A 24,853-nucleotide genomic window follows, 5' to 3' on the forward strand; every position below is an offset into this window, starting at 1 on the left:
TCAGTGTCTGCCTATATGACATTCAAATAGGGCAGCACGGTGGTGCAGCAGGTAGTGTGTCACACAGTCACACAGCTCCAGGATTCTGGTGTTCAAACCCTGCTCAGAGTGATTGTCTGTGAAGAGTTGGTGTGTTCTCCCCCTGTCCGTGTGGGTTTCCTCCAGATGCTCCAGTTTCCTCCCACAACTCAAAAACACACGTCGGCAGGTGGATTTGTGACTCAAAAGTGTCAGTAGGTGTGAGTGTGTGACAGAAGGTGTGAGTATGTGTCGCCCTCTGAAGGACTGGTGCCCCCTTCAGGGTGTGTTCCCGCCTTGCACCCAGTGATTCCAGGAAGGCTCTGGACCCACCGCGACCCTGAACTGGATAAGCGGTTACAGACAATGAATGGATGACATTAATATTTTCTTTGAGATTTTTTTCTCTACCTAGATTGGCCATAATAATGGTCACCAACAAGTTGGTAAGAAGTTGGCTGCCTTTTCTGCTTCTCTCAATTCAACTAATAGCTCAAGAATAAAGGGATACTGAGGTCTGGACAATATGTTCTTTTAATATATTTATTTTTCTGATTATCTTTTTCAAAGATACACAGACAGATAGATTGATAGATAGATACTTTCTTGATCCCAGAGGGAAATTCAAGCTACACATTATTTATTTAATATTTTCTGACAGTTGAAAGCCAATTATTTTCAGATCTAAAGCTTCCCTCAAACATGAAAGTTTTAAGTACTGTTTATATGCTGGTTTAACATTTTCTTTATCACTTAATTGTTTACAGTTCTGACAAATTTTGTGCTGTATTTATGAAGCAAGTAAAGAGGTCTCTGACTTTATGCAGATCCTCATGCGGATATTCACTTCTGAAATACATTGCATAGTGCTACTAGTCTAATGATTATCACATTAAAGCCTATAAATAATTACTCTAATTGAACTTTGGATATTTGGACCTCACAGTAGAATCTAATAGACCACTGATGTTCAAGCAGGATACTATCTGCTCTGCTGTGGTGCAGTCAGCTTTCTGAGCACTGAACAATAACTATATTTCCCAAAGTTTTTGCTTGTCTGCTTTTGCTCATATATGAACTTGAGTGACATCTCATTCTTAATCCATAGGGTTTAATATGATGTCAGTCTACCCTTTGCAGCTATAACAGCTTCAACTCTGGGAAGGTAGCGAAGGCTTTCCACAAAGTTTAGGAGGGTGTTTATAAAGATTTGTGACCTTTCTTCCAGAAGCGCACTGGTGAGGTCAGACGCTGATGTTGGACGAGAATGCCTCTCCGCTCAAATTCAACCCAATCGTTCTTCTACACCAGTCTCTCTCATCCATGTCTTTATGGACCTTGCTTTATGCACTGGTGTGCAGTCATGTTGGAACAGGTAGAGGCCATATCCAAACTGTTTCCACAAATTTGGGAAAATGAAATTTGAAATCCAAAATCTCTTGGTATACTAAAGCATTAAGAATTCCTTTCACTAGAATGAGCACAACACCTGAAAAGAAACCCCACACCATAATCCCCCTTCCATCAAACTTTTCACTTTTAATATTTCATATTTTACAGCATTTAGCAGATGCTCTTATCCTGACCGACCCACAAGAGTGCTTAGTGCTCAGAAAGAATGTGTATCTAGCTAATACAAATAGTTTTTTTGCACAATGCAGTCAGACATTCTCCTAGTAGTCGCCAAACCCAGACTCATCTATCGGATAAGTGTGATTCATCACTCTAGAGAACACGTCTCCACTGCTCGAGAGTACAATGGTGGCCTGCTTTACACCACTGCATCTGACCCTTGCATTGTCCTTGCTAAGCAATGGAAACCCATTCCGTAAGGCTCTATATGCACGGATCTTGAGCTAATCTGAAGACAACATTAAGTGTGATGATCTCTAGCGACTGACTTTGCAGATAGTTGGCAACCACTAAGGACCTCAGCATCCACTGACCCAGCGCTGTCATATTTTGTGGCCTACCACTTTGTGGCTTTTGTTGCTGTTGTTTCCAATCTCTTCCACTCTATTATAATACCACTGACAGATGACTGTGGAGTATTTAGTAGCAAAGAAATTTCATGACTGGACATTTTGCACAGCTGGCATCCTATCATGACAACATGCTTGAATTCACTGAGCTCCTACACAGTAAAATAATCTGTAAAATTTATGGTAAAAAACCATTTGGTGTTTGCCAGAATTTCACTGTAAAATATACAGTCACATTTTTGGCAATCATAAATTTCACATTTAAGAACTGTTTTGTTTACAGTAAGTGTCTGTAGAATATATATATATATATATATATATATATATATATATATATATATATATATATATATATATATACACATATATATATATATATATATTACACTTATAAAGATATACACCGTTAAAAACCCATAATATTTACATAAAATAAGAAAGAAACATTGCTTTGCCATAAAATTAACATGTAAATTGTGTGAAAATGAGAGAATGGAGACTGAGACATATCCGTATTTAGATATAGCCAAACTGCATCCTATAGTCAGCCCTTAAAAGGAGATATTGCTAAAAGGACCAAAGAAATGTGCGGTATCTGGATGCCACACTCCAGCACTTGGAACACAGGCTGATTGTGAACCTTCCTGATCAACACACATCTCGTCATAACATGCACAGAAACACACACACACACACACACACACACACACACACACACACACACAGACACACACACACAGACAGACACACACACACAAAATAATCACCCCAATGCAACCCAAAATCAAAAAGTCTCAAAGACAGAAAAAAACAAAGAAACTCTGAAAATCATAGAAAATATGGAGAAGCAAGGCATGCTGGGAAATTCCCTAATGAGTCTCAGCTCCTCCCAGTGCTTGGACACTTGTAGTACCCCTAATGGTTTGTGTGTTTAACAGTGAAATAATGTATTTTTACAGTAAAGAGATGTTAAAATGAGTGTTTTGACTGATAAAAGTATTTATGGTATTTCACAATTACAGAACATTTTTAGAGTTTACATTCATTTACTGTCATGGTTTTACAGTTTTTCACCATAAAATTCACAGACATTTTTACAGTGTAAGAGTGACCCATTCTTTCACAAATGTTTATAGAAGCAGTCTGCAGGCCTGCTTGGTGCTTGGTTTTATACACCTGTGGACATGAAAATGATTGGAACATCAGAATTCAATGATTTGGATTGAGAGCAGATCAAGTGATACTGGTAGACCGTTTCCTTTACTAGAATGTCTTTTCCTGTACAGGAAGGTCTTTCCATTATTGTTAAACTGTGTGTGAACTACGTGTCTCCAAATTCTATTTTCAAGCTTCCAATTTCTTGACCACTAACTGTGCACTTTAAAGAGGACCTTAAGGCTTTGTATCCATCAAGGTGTCTAGTTTCACCAAGCTGTTGTTAAATAACCTTTAGTTAATATAAAATAACATTTAGCCTATATGTTGAATGTTAATGTCTATTAATCTTTGTATTGTTGAGTAACCTAGAGCAGTAGAAGTATGAAATGCCAAATGGAGACTGCAGGTATGCCCTGAGCCAGCCAATTTTATAGACCTCAGAAGAGGGTATCTTACAAGTGTGTACTAATAGTAAAAACAAAGAATGATTAAAACCAAACTACAAATAATATATATAACGTTTTCCTAAATAATTATTGGTTTGAATATTTACCTTTATTATCTCTGATTTCAATACTTTGAGGTTCTGGATTATGACACTTACTATCTGCCACTCTTACAACTGACTATTCAAAATGGTACCACTGTACCACAATGGTACAGAATAAGACTACATTTATAAGGGTTTGTAAATGTTTTATTAATCTGTTTATTTATGATTAATAATTAGGTTGTAAAACACATTAAATATAATGAATAACCCTTTATAACACATAGATAGAAAAGGTAACTGTGACCTGTTATTTATAAAAGAACAAAAGTAAACAAAAGACAAATAATATATATATTAAAATAACTTTTAAAGTGTTAACAACCTAATAAATAACCATTAAATAAACAGATTTTTTAAACATATAACCTTTATAAGTGTAGTCTTATTTTAAAATACCATCAAAACAGCACTAGCATTTTATATTTCTGCATAATACACTGGAGACACTAGCAACAGGTTAAAAACTTCCCTTTGAGCAAGAGCAATTACTGCATTTGTACCAACTAAATGAAAACTAAGGGGCTTAATAGGGCCTTGACAGCAGTTCATTATCATCAGATCGGCTCATTGCACCGAGATGTTACCAGTACATTCAATGCGACTTTTAAAACCAGCCATAGAAGCCCACCATTTTATTTAGCCTAATTACTAAACAGATCACATACTTAATCTGTGCATCACTGAAGGCCAAATAGTCTGCCAAGACTAATGTGTTTTGGGAATTAAGATATCAGTGGGAAATCTGCAAATGTTCTGTGCATAATCACCAGTAATCTATTTTTGTCTTTTCAAAGATTGCATTTGTTTTTCCCAACACAGCAATGTATAATATGTGCTTGTGAGCTCAAAATAATGACTAGTTTGAGCATTAATGGCACAAAAGTGGTAAAATCCTATTTGAAGAATTTAATTTTCCAATATTCTGTTACCTCTTCAAATTAATCAGGGTCACTGTGGACTACACACTCACCCAGTCACTCACACACTCACATCTGTGTACAAATTCATACAGCCAGTACACCTACTAGCAAGTGTTGGATTGTGGGAGGAGAGCTCATCCAACTTAGAGAGTGACCTGAGGTGAAGATAGATCCCAGAACCCCAGGACCCAGGCATTTGTTTTGACAAAGAAGAGTATATAATATTTTGAGTATATAATATATGCTTATTTTCAAATGCATGATAAACAAAGCCAAATTTTTTGCTTGCAGGCTACAAAATCTCTTAACATTAACATACAAAAATTGGCATGTTTGGCAAAAAATGTGGCAAACAAAATTAAAAACAAATGTTGAATTATACACAAGAGGTAAAAAAGGTAAAATATCCTATGCCAATTCATTAGAGCATCACCTAGGGCCCACCACACGCCAGCCACAAAATTTCTGTTGAATCCTACACCTCAACACTAAGGTTGCTGTGGCCTTTTATGACCCAGCCCATGAGTACCCAAAGCACTCACAGTATCACTAGCTTTTCACAGGGGTCATCAGGCAGGCACCCCCTCTCGTTGGTGTTTCGCTGAATTAAGCCCACAACTCTTCCAGAAGGCTCAACAGTGAAGTCTGGCATCCCAGACCCACCCTCCTCCAAGCCAGCTTTACAGTGTACCCTTTACCATCAACAGCTGTAAATTCACATTGGTCTCACTGGTGACTTATGCTGTACTTAGCCCCACTGGCACCATTAATGCATACTCAGTGCCACCAGTTCCATGTGAACTTTACATGCTACATCACCAACGATCACAATAGCACCTCTACAGTGCATTTACCCAAGTAATCTGTGCTCTCCTAGTCCACTGACTAGACCTTTCAGCTGTTTCTGGAAATGGAAAACTCAAGAGAAGATGCAAACTTTTAGAACTAACAGCTTGTTACTGATTTGATATATAATAAAATAAACCAGAGTGTGATAAGGAAAAAAAAGAAAGAATTTGTTTCAGTGTTTATTTAGACTGGTCAAATATATTTAGTTATTTTGATTTATTATGAGAGAGAATGGATTTGTGGGATCTTGCAGGGTTTAAAGGGTTGTAAACCCAATTTATTTTGTTTTGGGGTGCCATTCTTCAGGCTGCATTCTAATACATTTCAAAATATTTTAAAGCATTACATTATATATTGTTACCAAAATGACAAACTATTAAAAGTGAAATAAGAATTTAGTAAGCTATACAACGAAAATGTTTGTTTTCACTTGTTTAGGTAATTTAGGATGGGCCAAATCAAATTTTCTGCAAGGACCATCATTGGTCCACAGGCCACACATTTTTACAGCCCTAGTTTAGAGTAGATCTAGGCTGGAACATGTAAATTTTGACTACCAGTTAACCAAAAACACACTGGTGCAGACATCTGTTTTCATAAACTGAAGTCTGTCATATTACTTGGAGCATTAAGCTGGCTCACGTCTCATAAAAAATGTTTGTTTTTGTCCCAGGCACTCAATGTTGACACAGCGGAGCCTTAGAATACACTGTGAAAAAGCCTGTAGTTCTGCTCTCTGCACAGCACTGCCATGGCTAAGGACCAGCCGAACGTGTTCAACCTCCTCCCCTTTTTGGAGTCCTGATAACTCCTTCACAGCTGCCTTTAGTTTCCGATCCCTAATGCCGAACTGCACAAGCAGGCATGTGGCAGACTTGGCTACAAAGCAAATCCCCTAACACCTATCTCCACCTTTCTTACATGTGCCTGCCGCAAAAATAAATAAATAAATAAATAAATAACAAATCAGCATACTTCAGCTTCTTCATTTCAAATGATTTATCTACTGCATCCTCAAATGAAACTATTAACTCTATGAAATAAACAAAATTTTCAGAGTAGAGCCCCATGTCTAGCATCAGTGTAGTTAACACAATGCACTCTGGGACCTGCAGCTTTTTTCCTACATCCACCAGCAATTTCCAATATCGTGCTTCACCCCATCTACAAATATTTGAAGCCTGCGCTAGTTGTTGAAAACATTCCCCCTCACGCACAAACCTAACTATTTTATTACTACAGCCACTGGTCAATGCATTAACCTCTAGCTATTTGTTGTCCAACAAAAATGCTAAAACACTTAGCACCTGATTATCTCTCCATGTATACCTCCCCTGTGACAAACTAACCTTACAAGCTGATAGAATATGCTTCAGAACGCCAAACCCTGTACATTAGCCAAAATAATGTCTTCACCTACCCACTGTCCACTGTGCAGTGTTGGAAGGACGTCATAAGTTACTCCCAGCAAAAAGATTCAATTCAAGACAACCATGAAAATGTAAGTGATATTTTGAGATCAGAGTAATTTTTAATGAAATTTTAGAACTTCGAACTTCAAATGTAAGGAAGGCATACATACAATTTCAACACAGCTTGGTTTTCAATTTTAACATGAGGCGTCTAAAGACACGGCCTACACAAAGATCCACAAAAGACCTGATATATATGGGTGAAATATTTCCCTAAGGAGGACAATAATTTTAAAGCATGCCTTAAATATATATATTTGGTGTTACCAAATAAAAAAGAGCATGAAAGTATCATTAATCAACAAGTTTCTTAAAGGCAAAAAATAAAAAGTGTAATTTATCTAAAAACATTCGGGAGTTATTTCTCAAGTAAGAGTTCCAAAGATCCACATTTCTTAACATTTGGTAGGAAAATCTAAATATTTTATTAATGACATAGATAAAAATGTATGTAATTTTTAAAGCTACACTACAGGTGTATTTCAAATATACAGAGATAAGTCTGGGTGGGAAATTATTCAAACTGTATTTGCTCTAGAAGGTAAATTCAGAATATTCCTAATGTGAACATTATTGCATTTAGTGCTGCAGATATATATTCCTTCTATTCTCAGCGATGGGACAAAACTCTCCCCTCTACCATATATTAAGGACCCTCTTATCAAGTGTAGAAGTGTACACTGGTGTATATCACTACCCTACGCTGAGATATAAACTTGACTGACGTCATTTGTTTTTATGCAGCGCATGCGCAGTGATCGCCTGTCACTCGCCAGTCTAAGCTGGCTGCAATTGCGCTGCTATTCATACCTTCACGTTAGCGAACACGATGTCGTAATCCTTTGATATTGTGGCTGAAGACTCTCTTAGAGGTGAAAACTCGTTGGTGGTAACAGTCAATGTTACCGTGATCGCTGTGTCTTATCTTGCCCCCGGGACCTTATCACGGAGGTTTTGCGGACTACTTTTTCCTTTCTTTCGTCCGCGCAAGCAGACGGCTGATGGTCGTGAGGTGCCGAAGATGGCGGTCCACACTTTTTAAAGGGTAACTAACACAAATAAAGTGCTTTTTAAAGCAGGTGGTACATTGTAATCAAGTGAGATAGATCATACATGTGTCACGTGGATGTAAACGTAGCTGTTAGAAAAGTGTCATTATTATTTGGAGCTAAACCTGTATCGTGCTGATTAGCTGTGATTGCTGGCTGTCAGTGGCTATGCATAATTTTGTCCACCCTTGCAAACAAAAGGCTATGTAAATACATACAATTTCCATCTGTTAATGTATCTGTTTCTTGTATTTTTCTAATTACAACGATTATGATTTTGATAATGTCTTGCATTATGTAAAGAGAGGAGAAAGCTGAATGTAGATCCTTGTTTGAATTTTCCTTTCCACCTTAAATGGCGCAGCAGTCAGCCTTCTGAACGTAACTGGCTACGCGTCAGAGCGTTCTGAATCGAACTGCTGTCGTATTTAAGGTGGAATGGAAAATTCGAGAAAAGATGCAAACTTGTAGAGCTAACAGCTTGTTACTGGTTTAATATATACTAAAATAAACCAGTGTGATAGGGAAAAAAAGAAAGAATTTGTTTCAGTGTTTACTTAGACTAGTCAAATATATTAAGTTATTTTATTATGAGAGAGAATGTATTTGTGGGATCTCGCAGGATTTAAGGGGTTGTAAACTTTCCCAATTTATTTTGTTTTGGGGCGCCATCGTGCAGGGTTTGTTTTAGGCCAAAGGCAACATTGCAATACATTTCAAAATATTTTAAAGCAGTAAATTATATATTGTTACCAAAATGACTAAAATTCTTAAACGTGAAATAAGAATTTAGTAAGCTATACAACGAAAATGTGTGTTTTCACTTGTTTAGGTAATTTAGGATGAGCCAAATCAAACTTCTGCAGGGCCCAACATTGGTCCACAGGCCACACATTTTTACAGCCCTAGTTTAGAGTAGATCTAGGCTGGAACATGTAAATTTTGACTACCAGTTAACCACAAACACACTGGTGCAGACATCTGTTTTCATAAATTGAAGTCTGTCATATTACTTGGAGCATTAAACTGGCTCACGTCTCATAAAAATTTGTTTTTGTCCCAGGCACTCAATGTTGACACAGCGGAGCCTTAGAATACACTGTGAAAAAGCCTGTAGTTCTGCCCTCTGCACAGCACTGCCATGGCTAAGGACCAGCCGAACATGTTCGACCTCCTTCCCTTTTTGGAGTCCACAGACTTACACCAACTGGATCAGGTCAGGAGTCTGTTACAGGAGAATCTCAGCACAGGTTTGTCACCTAAACACAACTTTTGTTAACACTAGCAGTTTTTCCTAAAGTTTGCAAAAACTTTCTCATACAGTGTTTCCTCTGAGTTTGTCCTCTTTTTCGTGCACTAGTAAAAGCCTCTAGGTTTTATGGAAAAGATTGCATTAATTGTTCAGCAGTTCTCACTGCTTTGAGGATTTGCTTTCATTCGGCTTCAAGTGCATTAGTAGGATCAGATATTGTTGTTTGCAAAGTTGTGGATCTCAAATACCAACCAAAAGTACTTGTGCTTCATTATTTCAGAGAAGACTGCTCCACTGCTGTATAGCCTAGTAGTGAGAAGCATTGTACCCCTGTTGCCAGTTTTTGTCTTTAGGCCAAACTCATCATTTGCTGATCCAGAACATCCTGCCCTGTTGGCAATGCTTTGGCACAGCTGAACTTATTTGTGAGCACTAAGGGCAACTTAAGCTGAATTTACTAATTTGAAACTGTGTGTGTATTTAGACTAGTATTAAAGCTTGGCTAATTAGTTTTCTTGTGACTGTGTGTTAGTTATTTGCTTATGTTCTCTCTCTCTCTCTCTCTCTCTATATATATCTATATATATATATATATATGTGTGTGTGTGTATGTGTGTGCTAGATAAAGGATCGGTGCTTCTCAATGGCCTAGTGGATTATTATTTGGAAACCAGCTCTCCTCAGGCTGCCGACATCTTGTCCTCCATCAGGGAGCCTCACGACAAGGTGAGGAAACCCTTTGTACTCACTCACTGGTTGATGGTGTGGAGGAGGTATTATGCACTGTATCAAAGGTGTAAAAGTGTGTTCTGTGCCTTCAAGCTCTTGGATTTAGAGGCATATTTCAAGCTAAAAACTTCTTATTTTTTCAATTTTCTTTGATGTCATAACCTCAGATTAATCATTATGGGTTTTCCTTCACCCTAAAGCATTTTTTGGACAAGATGAATGAGTGCATGGCCAAGCAGGCCTGCAGACTACCAACCCTCACCCTCCTGAGCCATGTCATTCGCAAGCAGCCGCCATGGATCCACAAGATCGCTCGCTTCCCTCTGCTCGGTTCACTGCTCAAATGCCTCAAGGTACTGTACGAAAGGCCATCCAAGTAGAACTAATTCTGAACTGGGAGTTTTTGAAAATGCATAATGTCCTGTATATGGAGGGTTATTTTAACAATGGTTATGTAAACATGAATTACACTAGTAGAGAAATTAGTCTTGTATTACCGTGTCTCAGAGCTTTTATGAATTTCTGTAAATTTACATTTGTGTAATGAACAAAAATTGTGATCTTGGTTGACTAAGATTAAAAAAAAAAAGCAAAAATAAATAAATTAATAATTAAATAAAACCTAATTCATGGTCTTTTTCCCCTGGTGCCTGCTGACAGACTGAATCAGATATTGTAGTTCTTATAACTGGAGTGCTGGTGCTGATTATCCTGCTACCTATGATACCACAGACCAGCAAACAACTCCTCTTTGAGTTTTTCGACATCTTTGGAAGATTGGCAGCTTGGAATCAGAGAAACCCAGGTAAGCGAGGATAATCCTGAAAAATATTGAAAACTGCCATTCAACATGATTAAATGTACAACAAAATGTGTCCCAGTCTACTGCTTTTAGCATGCCTGACAGAAGTTAATATAATGGTCACAATACAAAATGCAGTATGACTTCATTTAATATTTTTATTATAGGCCATGCTCAGGGAGTGTATGCAGTTCACCTTCATGCCAGTGTTTACTCACTCTTCCATCGCCTTTATGGCATGTACCCCTGCAACTTTGTGTCCTACCTGCGGGCACATTATAATATGAGGGAAAATGTGGACACTTTTGAGCAGGTGGTTAAGGTGAGTTGATATAAGCCCTTTTCTCTCTTATGGTAATTAAAATTCTGCAGAATACGTATTACTGAAATATCACCAATCAAACTGAAATAAATATCCATGCATATCACTATTAACATAAAAATGTAATGATTAAGGTTTTTTAATGTTGGTGGTGGCAGGTCTTTTTGTTTTATTACTATTTTTTCCCTATCAGCCAATGTTACAACATGTACGGATCCATCCAGAGCTGGTCACTGGAACCAAAGACTATGAACTGGACCCAATAAGGTGAGCATCAATGCTCTCCAGGTATATCATGTCTATGTACTATTGAACAGGCGCATTTTTGAAATTTTATTTCTTGTTATTCATCCTTTTCCAGGTGGAAGAGATTTGAAACCCAAGACATTGTGATTGAATGTGCCAAAGTTTCCCTGGACCCAAAGGAGGCGTCTTGTGAGGAGGGTTACTCGTCTCTGCCTGATCATGTACTGCGGCGCCCTGTTGATGGCAGCAGATCCTATTCTGACCTCTCCAGCCATGGTAAGAATGACCTGATTTTTTTTTATTTATTTATTTTTTTTAATTTTTTTTTATTTATACATTTCGTTTAAGGATCTCTTCCCACAAGGTTAATTTTTCCTGGAATTTAATTGAATCAGAAATGATTTGATCATGGATGTCTAAACTTAGCTTTCTTAATGCAAACTTTGTTTGTTTATCTTTATACAGGGAGTTCTTTCACTTCAATTGCCACAGTTCGTCAGTCTCTTTCCCTTTCGTTACCCCATCTCACAGTCACCCAACATGCATGCCTCAGCCCACAGAGCCCCTGCCTGCAGGTAAGCCGTTCCACAAATGTGTTTGCACTTACCAGTGTAAAAGGTTTACGCATGTAATGTAATCACGCAGACACTGGACATGGTTATCATATTCACACGGTGTCACAACTTACTATAGAGGGACTTGAGATGTCAACAAAGGCAATCTTTAGTTAAGTTTGAAATATAAATGTGCTGCTCTATAGAAATTCGATGAGTCAAAATCATTCACAAACGTTGTGATAGGAACCAGGCATCCATATCCAGAAAACCTGTTTGATAAAACAGACAATTTAAAGGCAATTTAAATCTCTCATTTTCAGTTCTTATGCACATTAATTTGAGGACCTGGAGCCAAACAACTCACAAATTCTAAAAAAAAAAAACACCCAAAGTCTTTATTTTTGGATTATCTATGCCAGCAAACATGGGATAAAATGAGCTAATTGGATTTTGCTCCATTTCCTAAGTCAAGAGCAGGCACTTCAGAATTATAATGCTTCTTTCTCTGAGTATCTCCAATCACAGTGTGGGACCCACATTCGTGTGAACAAAGTTGGGGTTAAACTGTGTAAAACAGAAATGACCACAGTGGATAGATGAGAAAACTGAGCAAAAGTTGAGAAAAGAGAACTGCACACAACTGACAAAAATGTGCAGAGAAGAAAACAATTGAACCATACCTAAATGAAGATTCTCAGTGTGTGTACTGGATGTGGCTCGTTGTCACACATGCCAGGTTCACACTTTTTTTTTTTTATTATTATTTAATTTTTTTTACCCCTGATTTTCCAGTCACTGACATTTTGGAGATTGCATATCAAACCCTCATGCTTTTCACTTGGTGCTGGCACAGGTCCTATGTGTGAACTACTGAAAGACATGATCTGAGAGCTTGCAGAGTGATCACTGATGCCTCACAGACACCTGACAAATATGTAGCAGGTTTGAAATCTGGACCTGTTGATAACTCTAGCTCCACTAGTGCAGAGATGACCTTCAGCCAATAAGATCACCAAAGCTGGGCTCAGGGGAAAGAAATAATATAACTACACTGTTTGTGCTAGGTTTATCGGTCCCGTTCTGTATTTATTTTAACTTCTTCATAATTATTGCATTCTATTGTCTGTTCTTGGGTTTTGCACCCAAGGTTCTGAATTTTGAACATTGTTGTGTTTCACTGTGTACTGGAATGTAGTTAAAATAACAATAAATCCTCTTGAACTATAGTATAGTTTATATGAGGAAACGCATGCAAATGTGCAGGCTTTTCAGTAATACAAGCAGACAGGTTTGTTTTCATGGCAAAAATATCCAACTATGTGCAACTCGAAAAAGCACACTGGCCTCTCTGGTGACTAAGGCTGTACCTAGCCCCACTGGCACCGTTAATGCATGCTTAGGGCCACCAGTTACATGTGATCATTATGTGCTAATTCATCACTAATAACCATAGAGAGTCGTTGGGGGTTTCTCCTGGTAAAAGATCTTGTAATTTGTATCCCCGTGTCGTCAATCAGTCATGTGGTGTGGAAGCCAGAAAATTTGAAAGAATACTGATTATAAGAAAACAAGTTGTGTAGTGTGAAAGGCACAGCAATCTGACAACTAGTTGTGTAGCATGTACTTGTGAATAATTGGCCAATTTCTGAAACTAGCCATTCTGAATATGGCTGGTTAGATGGGGGAAGCGGTTCTGTGGTATGTTGATGAAAGCATGTCGCAGATGTTTTATTAAAACCCCAGGGAACTGGTGTATCTTGTGGACAATCGTTAGAATATGTCACCTTTCATTACCCCTGAAAACCTCCTAACAAAGTTATTAACAAAAACCATGAATATGTTGCCTAATGCCTGAGATATTCTTTTATGATAGTATTGATAAATTTTGGCCTTAATATTTATAAAGTCCTTTCATATAAGAGGGATATATACAAGGCAAAATATTAGCTAAAAAGCACTACCACTATTTAAAAATTCCCTTTCACCATGACTGTAAGATAATTTTTTTCTATATTAATAATTATCTCAATATAAAATTTTGTAACAGCTTCAGTTATTTAAGAAAATGTCTAAAAATTGTAGAGTACATAAAGGTTTTAAATGTGAATGCTTTTAATGTCATTATTAAAAATGTTTAAATATTTATCAGAACATTGGACATTATCAGAACAATACAAATTTGAATTTGAAGTCCCTCTGGATAAATGTAAAGGATAATAATCACACACAGAGTTTGCAAGGAAAATCTCACTTGACCGATATAAATTTATATTTTGATTATCCTGCCCAGATAGTGAAAAACTAATATAATTCTCTTGCCATTTAAAAAAAAAAAAAAATCTGATCTGTATCTGAATACATCATCTCCACAGTTCAATGTGCAGGCTTTGCTCTGGAGAGTAATAATGCTACATTTAGCAGTGTGTATATACAAGCAGAGCCATTTCATGACCAGTTCTTCCACTCTAGCTGTACATAAACAGATATCATGTTAAAGCGGTCTGTTGGGATACTGTATAATCATATTTATGTCTGGTTTTTTTTTTTGGCTGATGCTCATCGGTTAGTTTGCCCTTTGGTTGCTCAAACTGAACTCGCAGTCGCTTAATTGTACTTAACTTAGCCAATTACAGACACTGTAATGATGTTGTTTAGCATGTAGCACTGTATAGTGGCCTCTGTGTTATTATGGGGCTTAATTGTTTTTTCTTTAATAATTTGCTAGTCTCAGCCACAGATGCTTCACCCACAAGTAGACAGAGTCTCTGATACCCTCAGTATATTAATCTGGCCTCACTGTCAGGATTTTTATTTTATTTATCACTATAGCACTTTTCCAGATAACCAAGGATGCTTTACAATCAACGCTGCTTAGAATGTTATTCTATTCAACACTCAATCCATGCACACAGTGTACTCTCAACTAGGAACGACCGTCCATCTGGAGGAGTGCATCGGGCAATAGCGTTTCACCTAGGATAGAGTGCCAGTCCATATCTGGGCATGCACACATTCACTCACACCAGGACAGTTATTATGGAAGGCAATTCACCTAACCTCGACCATGTTTTTGGACTATGGGAGGAAACCAAAGACCCTGGAGAAAACCCACGCAGACACGAAGAAAACATGCTAACCACAAAGCCACCATTCCGCCCGCTTCAGGATCTGTACCTCCATGTAGACACAATTCTTTGTATCATTGTGTACTGGCTATGGTACTAGTCCAATGTGAAAGAGTGCCTCCACCTGTCATGCCAAAACAGCAAACTTGTGATTTGTCCTTTTGTGTGTCAGTTAGATTTTTTTCCTTCTGTAGTGTGTAGTTCTTGGCCATAATAAGTGCTGATATGTACCACACTCTCCCTAGAGAATCTGGCAATGCGAGACTAATAATTTGCTAACTGCTAAATTCAATTGAAGGTTGAAGCTCCAGACCGATCACTTCACTGCAGACAAACACACCAATTATCCATACTTTATACACCATGAACCAGTATGCAGCATTATATTACTGCTTTTGGTCAGGGTAGTGCACATTCTGATTAAAAACTTCCCAACAGGTGATCTGACCAGTGCTTTTAACCACAGAATGCTCCATTGGCTGCTTGTATGTCACTTGTAGCACATTTCAGTATGAAGGGATCTAATCCAAGGTTTAAGAGCCAGGGCAGGATTATGATTGGGTTGTGATCATAAAGCCAAATCCTTATGTGTTTTCCTGGCACTTTATATTTAAGGCATTTAAGTATATTCAATCAATTATTTTTCTTAACGTAATCGATGAGTTATCTATTGCAATACAAATTGCTGTTGTTTTATTGCCCAGTCATAGACAGTAATTTTTGTATTTTTTTTAATGAACAATTTTATGTTAGATCACACTGAATGCATCTTAACAACAGAATTATTTTGACCTCAAACTTTGACGTTCAAATAATGCAACTGTACATATGGCCTTACTAAGACTACATAGCTGGTATTGTCCATCTCTGCAATTTTCCAAAAATGTGCAGTTTTAGCAAAAGTAAATGCTATTATAAACTAGGACATATCTGATTTGGCTGTGTTTTGTATGACAGGGTAATGAGGTGACAACCTCAGGGATGAAGGATGTCTTGTGGAGCCCTTCCTCTGTCTGTGGAATGAGTACACCTTCCAGCTCTAGAGGAATGTCTCCCACTACTGTCTCTGATCTCTCACACAGTGCCTCACACCTCTCTGGACGAGTCCCCGGCACACAAGGTTGGAGAACAAATAAATATTGTGAAATTTGGTGGTTGTTTACGCCACTTCCTCTGGTTAAAATTCAAATATATGAGGCTTTAGTGTTTGTGTGCTCTAAGGCTATGTTTGCTGGAGGTTAATGTTGAGTAATATATCTTCCACAGTGGATGGAAAGTGGACTCCATCTGCCTCAACACCCTCGGGGTCCTCTCCTCTCCCTTCACTCTCCGAGGAGCTTGAGCACACTGTTCAAAACACCAGCACTACATTTCCTACTGCAAAGGTATAAGATCATATGGAATAATTTATTGTTATGTTAATGTGAATTTTAAGACTATTCTGTCATTACTCTCACTCATTTTGTTTGTTTGCTTGCTTGCTTATACATTTTTTTTTAACGTTTAAATGACCATTCCTGACACTACATGAATTCACCCAGGCAAACCAGGACCCAATCAAAGAGTCTAAAAAATGCACACCAACAAATATCAACATCGAAGGTATCCTGCACCTTCCTAATTCATTTTGTTTTGTTGTAATTTAATTTTATGTCAGTGGTTTTGCAAAAATACCAATGTTTTATGGACTTAAAATTGCTGTTTCTCAGGGTGTGGAGGTGGTGATTTGCATCCTATTACACTGAATGAGCTTTCAGATTTTGTGAAGAGGACAGAGGGAGACAGAGAAGAAGGTAAGGATAGAAATACTACAGGTTACATTGCGATTAAAATTGTAGCAAAATACGTTGATAATGATAAATTGATATGTTTTGATAAATATATATTTAATCATTTATACAGACACCAGTTCATAATTATACATATAAGTGCTGGATTATGTCAGCAAGTGGTATGTGTTAGGATATAAAGGGTACCTTCTTGTTTACTTTAGTGTATTCATTTTGTTGAGAGCGAGACTGAAACCCAAGTTAAACAGTTTGTATTCCATGTCAAAATAAGACTTAATTATGCAGGAATATTGTTAAAGTTTTGTTAAAAATCTATATTGTTTAAAGTCGTGTTGTGCTCAGCTCTGTAACCTGTAATCCTTCCTTTATATGTTCACCTTGTTTGCACCTCAGATGCCATCACAGAGGCAGAGTTGCGGACACTAACCAAAGGCAATGTGGACCCCCTCCCCTCACAAGGATTGCAATCTCTCTCTAGCACCACTGATGCTCCCCTCCTCTTAAACCCCAGCCATGATGGTCTGCCAGGTAATCTGGCTTCCACACCGGACAGAGCAGCAAATGCAGCTGAAGGAGTGGATCAGCAGACTCCAATGTCCTTATGGCCCTGTTTCACTCCTATAGAGAACCCCTACAGCCCTTGTGCTGCTGAAGAAATTGCAGCGGAGCTGTCCAAGGGGTCCTGTCCCTACGAGCCGCTATTTGACTTGGCCTTGCCCAGGCTGGCCTCTCTGTTTATGGAAAAGAAGACAGCAGAGGCCCAGCTAAATTCTGGAGGGCAGCAGGAGCAAAGAGAAGAACTAGAGGGAGAGGATCTATCTGCTACATCACCTCTGGAGGTGCTGGATCGCCTCATTCTTCAGGGTCATGACATTCATGACAGAGTGTTGAAGAGGTAAGTGGTAAAGGTCTATGGACTGTATTTATGAATAGTTTCCAATAAAAACACTGTTAAAGAGCAACACCAGAGGCCTTTTAGCTCCATGTCTTCTCACTCCTTTGGGTTCTGGGGGAATGGCTGCTGTCTGTCGTAACGTAATTGTCCCAACTCATTTTACAGAAAAGTGCTACCTAAACATAACATTTACTAGCACAGATAATGTTCCATTAAAATGACCCACACTGAATGTATTGATTTTCTGAACCTGGACCATTCAGAATTTAGCCATTCAAACCTATATCTAGTGTAGTGAATGGACACTGAAGGGCCATCACAAAGTCCAGTTAGTTGGTAAGTAATTTTAGCATAGCGAACAGTACTAAAAATATCTTTACTGAATTTAATTGTATGATGTTTTCATCATAATCAAGCTTTCCTGTAGTAGTCTAATATTCTTTAGTACTTTAATAAACTTCAAACTTGTTTAGATACAGCTGTAAATACATGTCAGAGGCTGTTTAGTCCTGCCTCATCACCACCTCAGGCACATTTTAAAACTTCTGCCAGTAGCAACACAAAACATCTGACTGTAAACCTCCTTTGAAAAGTAAAAATGCACAGTTTTTTTCCCCTGGCCCCAAAACTATACACTCACGTTGCTTCCTGATTACTAGCATTTTGTGTGAAAGATGAATGCTCTCCCTGGGCACTGTGAGCGGCTCACTGCTAGCGAGTTGGTGCGGGTGAGGGTGTGCACCAGAGTTTGCGTATGTGTGCACGAGCATGTCTCACTGCTGTTTCACGTTATGTTTAACCCTGACCCAAATACTCTGTGTCATCATGTCACATAACTTTAATGAATGGTTAAACAGGAGGCTTCTAATATAAATTGAGAGACATTTCTTACATCAACAGTCATAAACAACTAAAAGAATAAAAGTTTGAGAAGAAAAAACTTCCAAATCATGTTTTTGTAAAAAAATATTTTTATTTCACTGGTGTTAATGTTGAATAAAAAAATCTTAAATCCAGTTTAAATACATAAAAATGGGGGGGGTCAACATATTTTACAGTTGAGGTGCTTATGTTGTCCCTTTCATTCTAAATATATTTCGTAGGATGAAGAAAACATGAACATGACTTCATAGGTTCTAATTATAAAGCTATTTCCTATTGTGCATGGAATTCTTATTAATTTTGTTCAAACAGAGACCAAAAAATATTTGCTGTCTTTTAGGTCTCCTTCTCTATCCAGCCAGTCATCCGAGACACATTCTGGAGGTAAACATCATAGCACTAAAGGAAAAGGTATTTAGTAATCTAATGTAAAAATAGACTGTGCATACTGTCAAGAAGACTCTGTCCTCCAAACTGTCATTTGGGCCTTTCCTGCTTTTCTCTTTGTATGTTTTTTTTCAATTCTCTATTTTTGTCTGTCTTTAACAATGAATCATCATATTTTTTGCTTGGTTTATGTTTTTAATGATAGATGTCATTTGTACCTGATTATCAGTAGTGTATACTTTCTATGCTGCAGTGAGCTTACAAAATAGGGATGTGCCTGTGATGTGTTTCTGCACCAGTCCAAAGTTAATTAATTTCAATTTAATACATAGCGTCTACCTAGTATTGAGCATCCAGCAGGTCCTATCAGGTGCTTTTATTTTGTCTGATAATGCAGTATCACATTTTTTTCACATGCTGTTCCCAGTAAGTTTGTAATAGACACACATTTTGAAATGTGGAATGTAGCTAGTGGCTATTGGAGTAAATTGAGAGAACATAACTAAACTGGTAGTAGTAAATATTTGTTTTGAGCTTTATTGGAAATGGGGTATGTATTTTAACCTGCACATTACCTTAAATACATGTTTAACAGCAGGAATTAAGTTGTAATTTGGTAGCCTCCCATATTTATGCCTTAGATCAGGTTTTAATCCCAGCTATATATACACATGAACTTAACAAAAACTAGCAGAGTTTGTGATGCTAAGGCAGGTGGGTATTTTGCAGGTGTAAGCCCAGGAACTCCAGATGAACTAGCTTTGCTGCGCAGTCAGCTGCTTCTACTACATAACCAGCTGCTTTATGAGAGGCACAAGAGAGAGCAGCATGCACTGCGCAATCGGCGCCTCCTCCGCCGTGTCATCAATGCCACCGCACTGGAGGAGCAGAACAACTCCATGGTAAAAACCTCAGAGTTATTACGTTGAAACATATCAATGTTTCTAACCATATGCTTGGTAATTTCTTTCACATTACTTTTTTTTGTTTACTGTAAATTAACATCCATTCATGCTGAACTGTGATGGATTATAAAGTTATACCCATGCTTACTTAAATGGTTTCTGAAATGCATTATATGTACAGGGTGGTGTAGTGTAGTGGCTGACACCACTGACCTCAAAGCAGAGGAAATGGGTTAAAATATAAATTTGATTCGTTTGTAAAACTGTTCTTATAAAATAAGAGAATTAAAATAGAGATTTTTTTCATGGGTTGTTTAGTGCCTTTACAAATGTAGAGTTGCATGTGTGTTTGTACAGAAGGACCAACTTCGTCTGCAGGAGGTAGAGATCCAGGCTCTGAGAGTCAGTCTGCAGGAAGAACAGCAGCGCTCTAAGCTTCAGCAGCAGAATGATGAGGAGCAGGTGCAGCAGCTCCATGAGCAACTTCAGCAACTCCAAAAGCAGAGGAACGACTACCACACCAAGATTCAGGAACTTCAGGTGAGTAACCAGAACTAACAAGAATGTTAGGAATACACAGCTGACAGTGCACAAGCCAACACAAAGTAGTTGTAAAATTAGAGACCATTTAGGCATACATTTTACAGAGTAATAATTAGTGATTTACAAGTTTTCGTTTGGCAAACTGCCTTAGATTTGTTGTTTTTTTGCAAAAATAAAGAAGCAAAATTTGGGCACCAGGCATCTTTTGGCTGATTGACTACACCTAAGAATGTTGATAATAATAGCCAAACTCAGAACGCCTTCTGATTTTTAAAATGGATCTAACCTAAGAAGCAAAATCAAAGGTTAAATCCCTCTGTGTTGATTGTCTGTTTCATGGAGTAAATGTGGCACACCTATTTTTTCAGAGTGACTTGCAGGAGAGCCAGAAAACAATGGGTGAGATGGAGGCAGATCTGCAGAGAGCCAATAATAAATTGTGCAATACAGGACACCTGCTCAGCCAGCTGTCTATCAAGGTGAGATGAACTTTGAGACTGCTGTCTCCAAAATCAGCAACTTTATCTGACTGCATGTAAATAAGATTACACATGGCTCTGTGTAGTAATTTTCTTCAATGCAATTCATTTTATTTGTCTTAAACACACTGAAGCTTGACAACAGTGAATGCATGGAGCAACAGATGGCCTTCTTGAACAAACAGCTGTTGCTCCTAGGGGAAGCCAACAAACTGTGTGTGGAGGAAATCCAGCGATTAGGACCTGAGGCAGATAAGGTGATTATGGAATATCTCTTATGTGGTAAAATCACAATTTATAATTGATAATTCTATCACCAATTTACTGGAACCATGTTGAAATTATTTAAGATTAAGATGTGTGCTGTTTGTTTTGATGCTTGTATGATTGTCCATGTGCATCTGCATTTAAACTACAGTTTAAAGCAATCTAATTTTTGCCTGTTCAGTTTTCTTTTTGTCATATGTTTAATGCTGTTGTTAAGAATCCTATATAATATTTGTGCATTTGCTTCTGGGATTTTGATATAGGATATATTTTGTTGCATTCTCTGTGAAATGTAGGAGCAGAAAATGCTTCAGGCATGTTCTCTGCGAGAGGTTGAGCGTTTGAGGCAGAGCTCCACACAGCAGACTCAGAGGCTGGAGGCAGCTCAGCAACGCATCACAGACCTGGAGGGCCAGCTCACCAAGAAAGAACACCTCATACTGGAGCAGAAGAAATTGCTGGAAAATGTCAAAACCCAGGCCAAGTATATGCTCCTTTCTGAGAGTCACAGTATAGTATTGATCGTAAAGGTTGCTTAATATGATTACTTTACTATCATGCAGGACACCTCTGAACATGCAGTGTATAAGATTGCCTTGTCTATTTATAAATGTAGAAATTCCTCTTGATGATTTGTGGCTTGAAAAAAATGTGCACTTGCGTATTTTCTCCTGTAGGGGGCAGCTACAAGCTTCGGAGAACAGGTATCTGGCCCAAAAGCATGTGACACAGGCACTGCAATCAGAACTGCTTCAGCTCTACAGCCAGCTTGAGATTAACAATTTTTCCAAAGGTTCACCAGCAGGGGGCACTATTGAGCCCAGCATCCCTTCAAACAAGAGGTGAGCTACCTTTTCAACACAATTTTTTTTTCATTTTACATTTAATTGGCATATTATTTTAATATATTATTTTTATATATTGTATTTGAATCCCTGTAATGATTTGAAATTGTGAAGTTTTAACTAACTAATTAATTTAAGGTCATGTCCATTTATTTCTTGTTCAGCCCAAATGGCAATAACACAGGCCCTTTCACACCAGCCCAAATCTCTGAACCAAACAAGAAAGAACAGAGTTCATACACGTGTGTCAATGGTGAGCTCTCTCCAGGATCTCCACCATCCACTATACTGCTTAACGGCAGTCAGGAAGACGACCTGTCTGTCCTGTCCTGCACCACCCCACTGGATGCAGGCTCCTGTCCCAGTGCTCACAGCTTCCTGGGAATTCACAACCAAGAGCTGCTGAATAAGAACAAAAGCAGGTATGAGGAAGGGCCCCTCACTAGCTTATCCCATGGTCTGCAGGAACACAGCTCAGAGTCTGCAGAAAAACCCCAACTTGCCCAGAACACTGAGGGCACGTTATCTAATGCTACCCTGTCAGAGCCTCCTGACGTCCAGCCTGTGGATCGCCCCAGAGCCCGGGCTTACAACATCCAGAGACGAAGACAGCAAGACTTGAGAATCATGGACTACAATGAGACCCATTAGGAGGAGACTTAAGGGGAGTTAAGAGGCTGTGTTAGCAAGACTAACGCTTGCAACACAAGATAGAGTGAGATAATTCAACAGCACTCTTTATTTTAACAAGAGTGAACTACAATGTTTTAGGTAAATTTTAAATGCTCTATTGTATCGCAAAAATGGCCAAAAATTTAATAAATAAACCTGTACACTTAGGGCTTAAAGCTGCTGTCAGTATGTTTAGGAATGGCTTTTGTTTAGAGCTTCAGTTTACTGTAGTTAGAGTTCTGCACTTTTTCTTTTCCTTTAGAATGTATGTAAACTAAATTGAATGATATTATGTCATTTAAAGCCTGGAACATACTGACTGTGGCTTTAACCAATCCATCCACCTTTAAACAGTCTCGAAACCACCGCAGTATGAAATCAGAGCAGTTACCTGTTGTATTAATGAGAATTTTTGGCTTTTGCCTAACCAGGAGTTAATTGGTGGACTATATTATCTGATTTGTGTTTAAGTTACAAAAATATTAGAAACCAAGCGGTAATGGTGGATTGCGTTTGGTCCTGCATTGTTTTTCCCCAGCAAACCTATCACATCAAGATTGTATTTGTAACTGCAGAGTTGGATTATGGGCCCTTTTTAAAGTGGTCAAGTCAAAAGGGCCTCTTGAATTATGGTTAGACTAAGCACATGGATATGTTGTTAATTATCCTAAGCTTCTCTGACTCATTAGTTGCAAAAGAAGCAGTGCAATAGCTTATTTTTGCCCTACAAATTGAGCACTGTAAATAGTCTGTGCATCTTCAGATAAAGCCCAAAGAAACTAAAAAATCTGAAAGAAAAAGCAAACAAAAAGGAGCTATTTAGATAGGTAGGAGGAAATCATACGTTGTGTTGCAAAACCTAGTCCGATCTGTATGATGTCATAGCCTTGCTTATTGTGATTTGCCCATAAAGGAAAAGATGAAGCAAGTGTTAAACGATAGAGATATTATTTTTATGAATTCAGTTTAGTACTGGGATTGCAGAGCCCAGTCACCAGTGCAATACTTTTCTTAGCATTAGACTTCATGCCTGCTCAAAAGCATGAGAGATGAAGCCACATAGGTGTTTTCGCTGCTTGGCAAGATACGTCAAAGTCTTGCTGCACATGAGCTATGCTGCTGTTCAGTTCCTTCTGCAAAAATGTTGTGCCTCAGATTTGACCCATCCAGACTCTACACTGAAATAGGTCTCAGCTGTTAGATTTTACAGTTACCACAGTTGCATAATGAGAAAACCATCGCTGCTCAGAATGTATGTGAAATGTGAATGTTCCGTGGTAACAATGTAGACTACAGCTACGTCAAATACACTAAAACTTAATAGAAGATCTTACACCGGAAATCTAAGCTCTATAGTAAATGAACTAATGTCAGGAGGTATTTTCCACATTTCTTTTTATCCTTTCTATTATAAGTTGAAAGTCTTGTAGGCAGAATAGCCTGTTGGTCGCCAAAATAAAATATTCCTTCTAGCCAAATTAAAGCTAGAATATCTTTTGGGATTCAGATCTACGTACCCTGCTGTTTGAAGCAAAATATGTTTAGCAGCAGTGTGATCACGGGTAGAAAGCAAAAGTGAAACACTGCTTAAAATAGCACAGTTGTAGCCTGTAACTGAGGGGAAATGCCTCAGATATGCAGTGATAATGATGTTATGGCAATTGTGGGCTGTTTGAACCTAGTCTTGGCCTAGGATTTTTAGCTGTGCATTTACTCTTTGGGAGTGCTCCCAGTGGATGAAAAGTATCTGCCAATTCCCATTGTTGCACCTGTTCACAATTACAAACTTTGCAGCTTATGTTTCATTTTAATGAAATGTATCCTTAAAAGTTTTTACTGCTTGTTTTGCGAGCAAATCCCTCCCTGACATTTGTGTGATTTATATAGTTCACAAAATGCCTTAATAAGAATAGGACATCTCTCCTCGCCCCAGAGGCCAAATTCTACAACTATGGTACAGTTTGACTGTAATCTGGAGTGGAGTCAGTTGTCCTCAGGGACTCTGTTCAAAAAGTATTGATTCTGAAAACACACAGAGAAAAGGTGTTCTAATTGTTAAGCTATGATCAAGAAAAATAAAAATATATGTTTTGCACATTTTTACCTCATTGTTTGATTTCCTTTTTAATAATGTTTAATTGAATTTTAACACTT

The 24,853-nt window shown here is 38.1% G+C and overlaps 1 protein-coding gene across 4 annotated transcripts; it reads left to right on the forward strand.

Annotated features, from left to right (window-relative positions):
• Positions 1-7,739: 7,739 nt before the first annotated feature.
• Positions 7,740-24,789, forward strand: LOC136676647 (hamartin-like). Of its 4 annotated transcripts, XM_066653785.1 has the most exons (23): positions 7,740-7,997; positions 9,065-9,251; positions 9,876-9,979; positions 10,183-10,335; positions 10,643-10,787; positions 10,952-11,106; positions 11,300-11,373; positions 11,468-11,628; positions 11,818-11,927; positions 15,992-16,154; positions 16,301-16,419; positions 16,576-16,636; positions 16,744-16,827; positions 17,218-17,352; positions 17,449-17,719; positions 18,942-19,012; positions 19,718-19,890; positions 20,251-20,433; positions 20,805-20,915; positions 21,050-21,172; positions 21,479-21,666; positions 21,860-22,024; positions 22,192-24,789. In XM_066653785.1, exons 2-23 carry the CDS (start codon positions 9,143-9,145, stop codon positions 22,676-22,678), a joined length of 3,345 nt encoding a protein of 1,114 aa, XP_066509882.1. In that variant the 5' UTR covers positions 7,740-7,997; positions 9,065-9,142; the 3' UTR covers positions 22,679-24,789. The 4 variants fall into 4 exon arrangements, with proteins under 4 accessions (XP_066509882.1, XP_066509879.1, XP_066509881.1 ...); XM_066653782.1 differs by having other exon boundaries at positions 17,218-17,719; XM_066653784.1 differs by having other exon boundaries at positions 17,218-17,719; positions 18,942-18,985.
• Positions 24,790-24,853: the final 64 nt, after the last annotated feature.

The sequence above is a fragment of the Hoplias malabaricus genome, chromosome X2, assembly GCF_029633855.1.
Source record: "Hoplias malabaricus isolate fHopMal1 chromosome X2, fHopMal1.hap1, whole genome shotgun sequence".
NCBI classification, from domain to species: domain Eukaryota; kingdom Metazoa; phylum Chordata; class Actinopteri; order Characiformes; family Erythrinidae; genus Hoplias; species Hoplias malabaricus.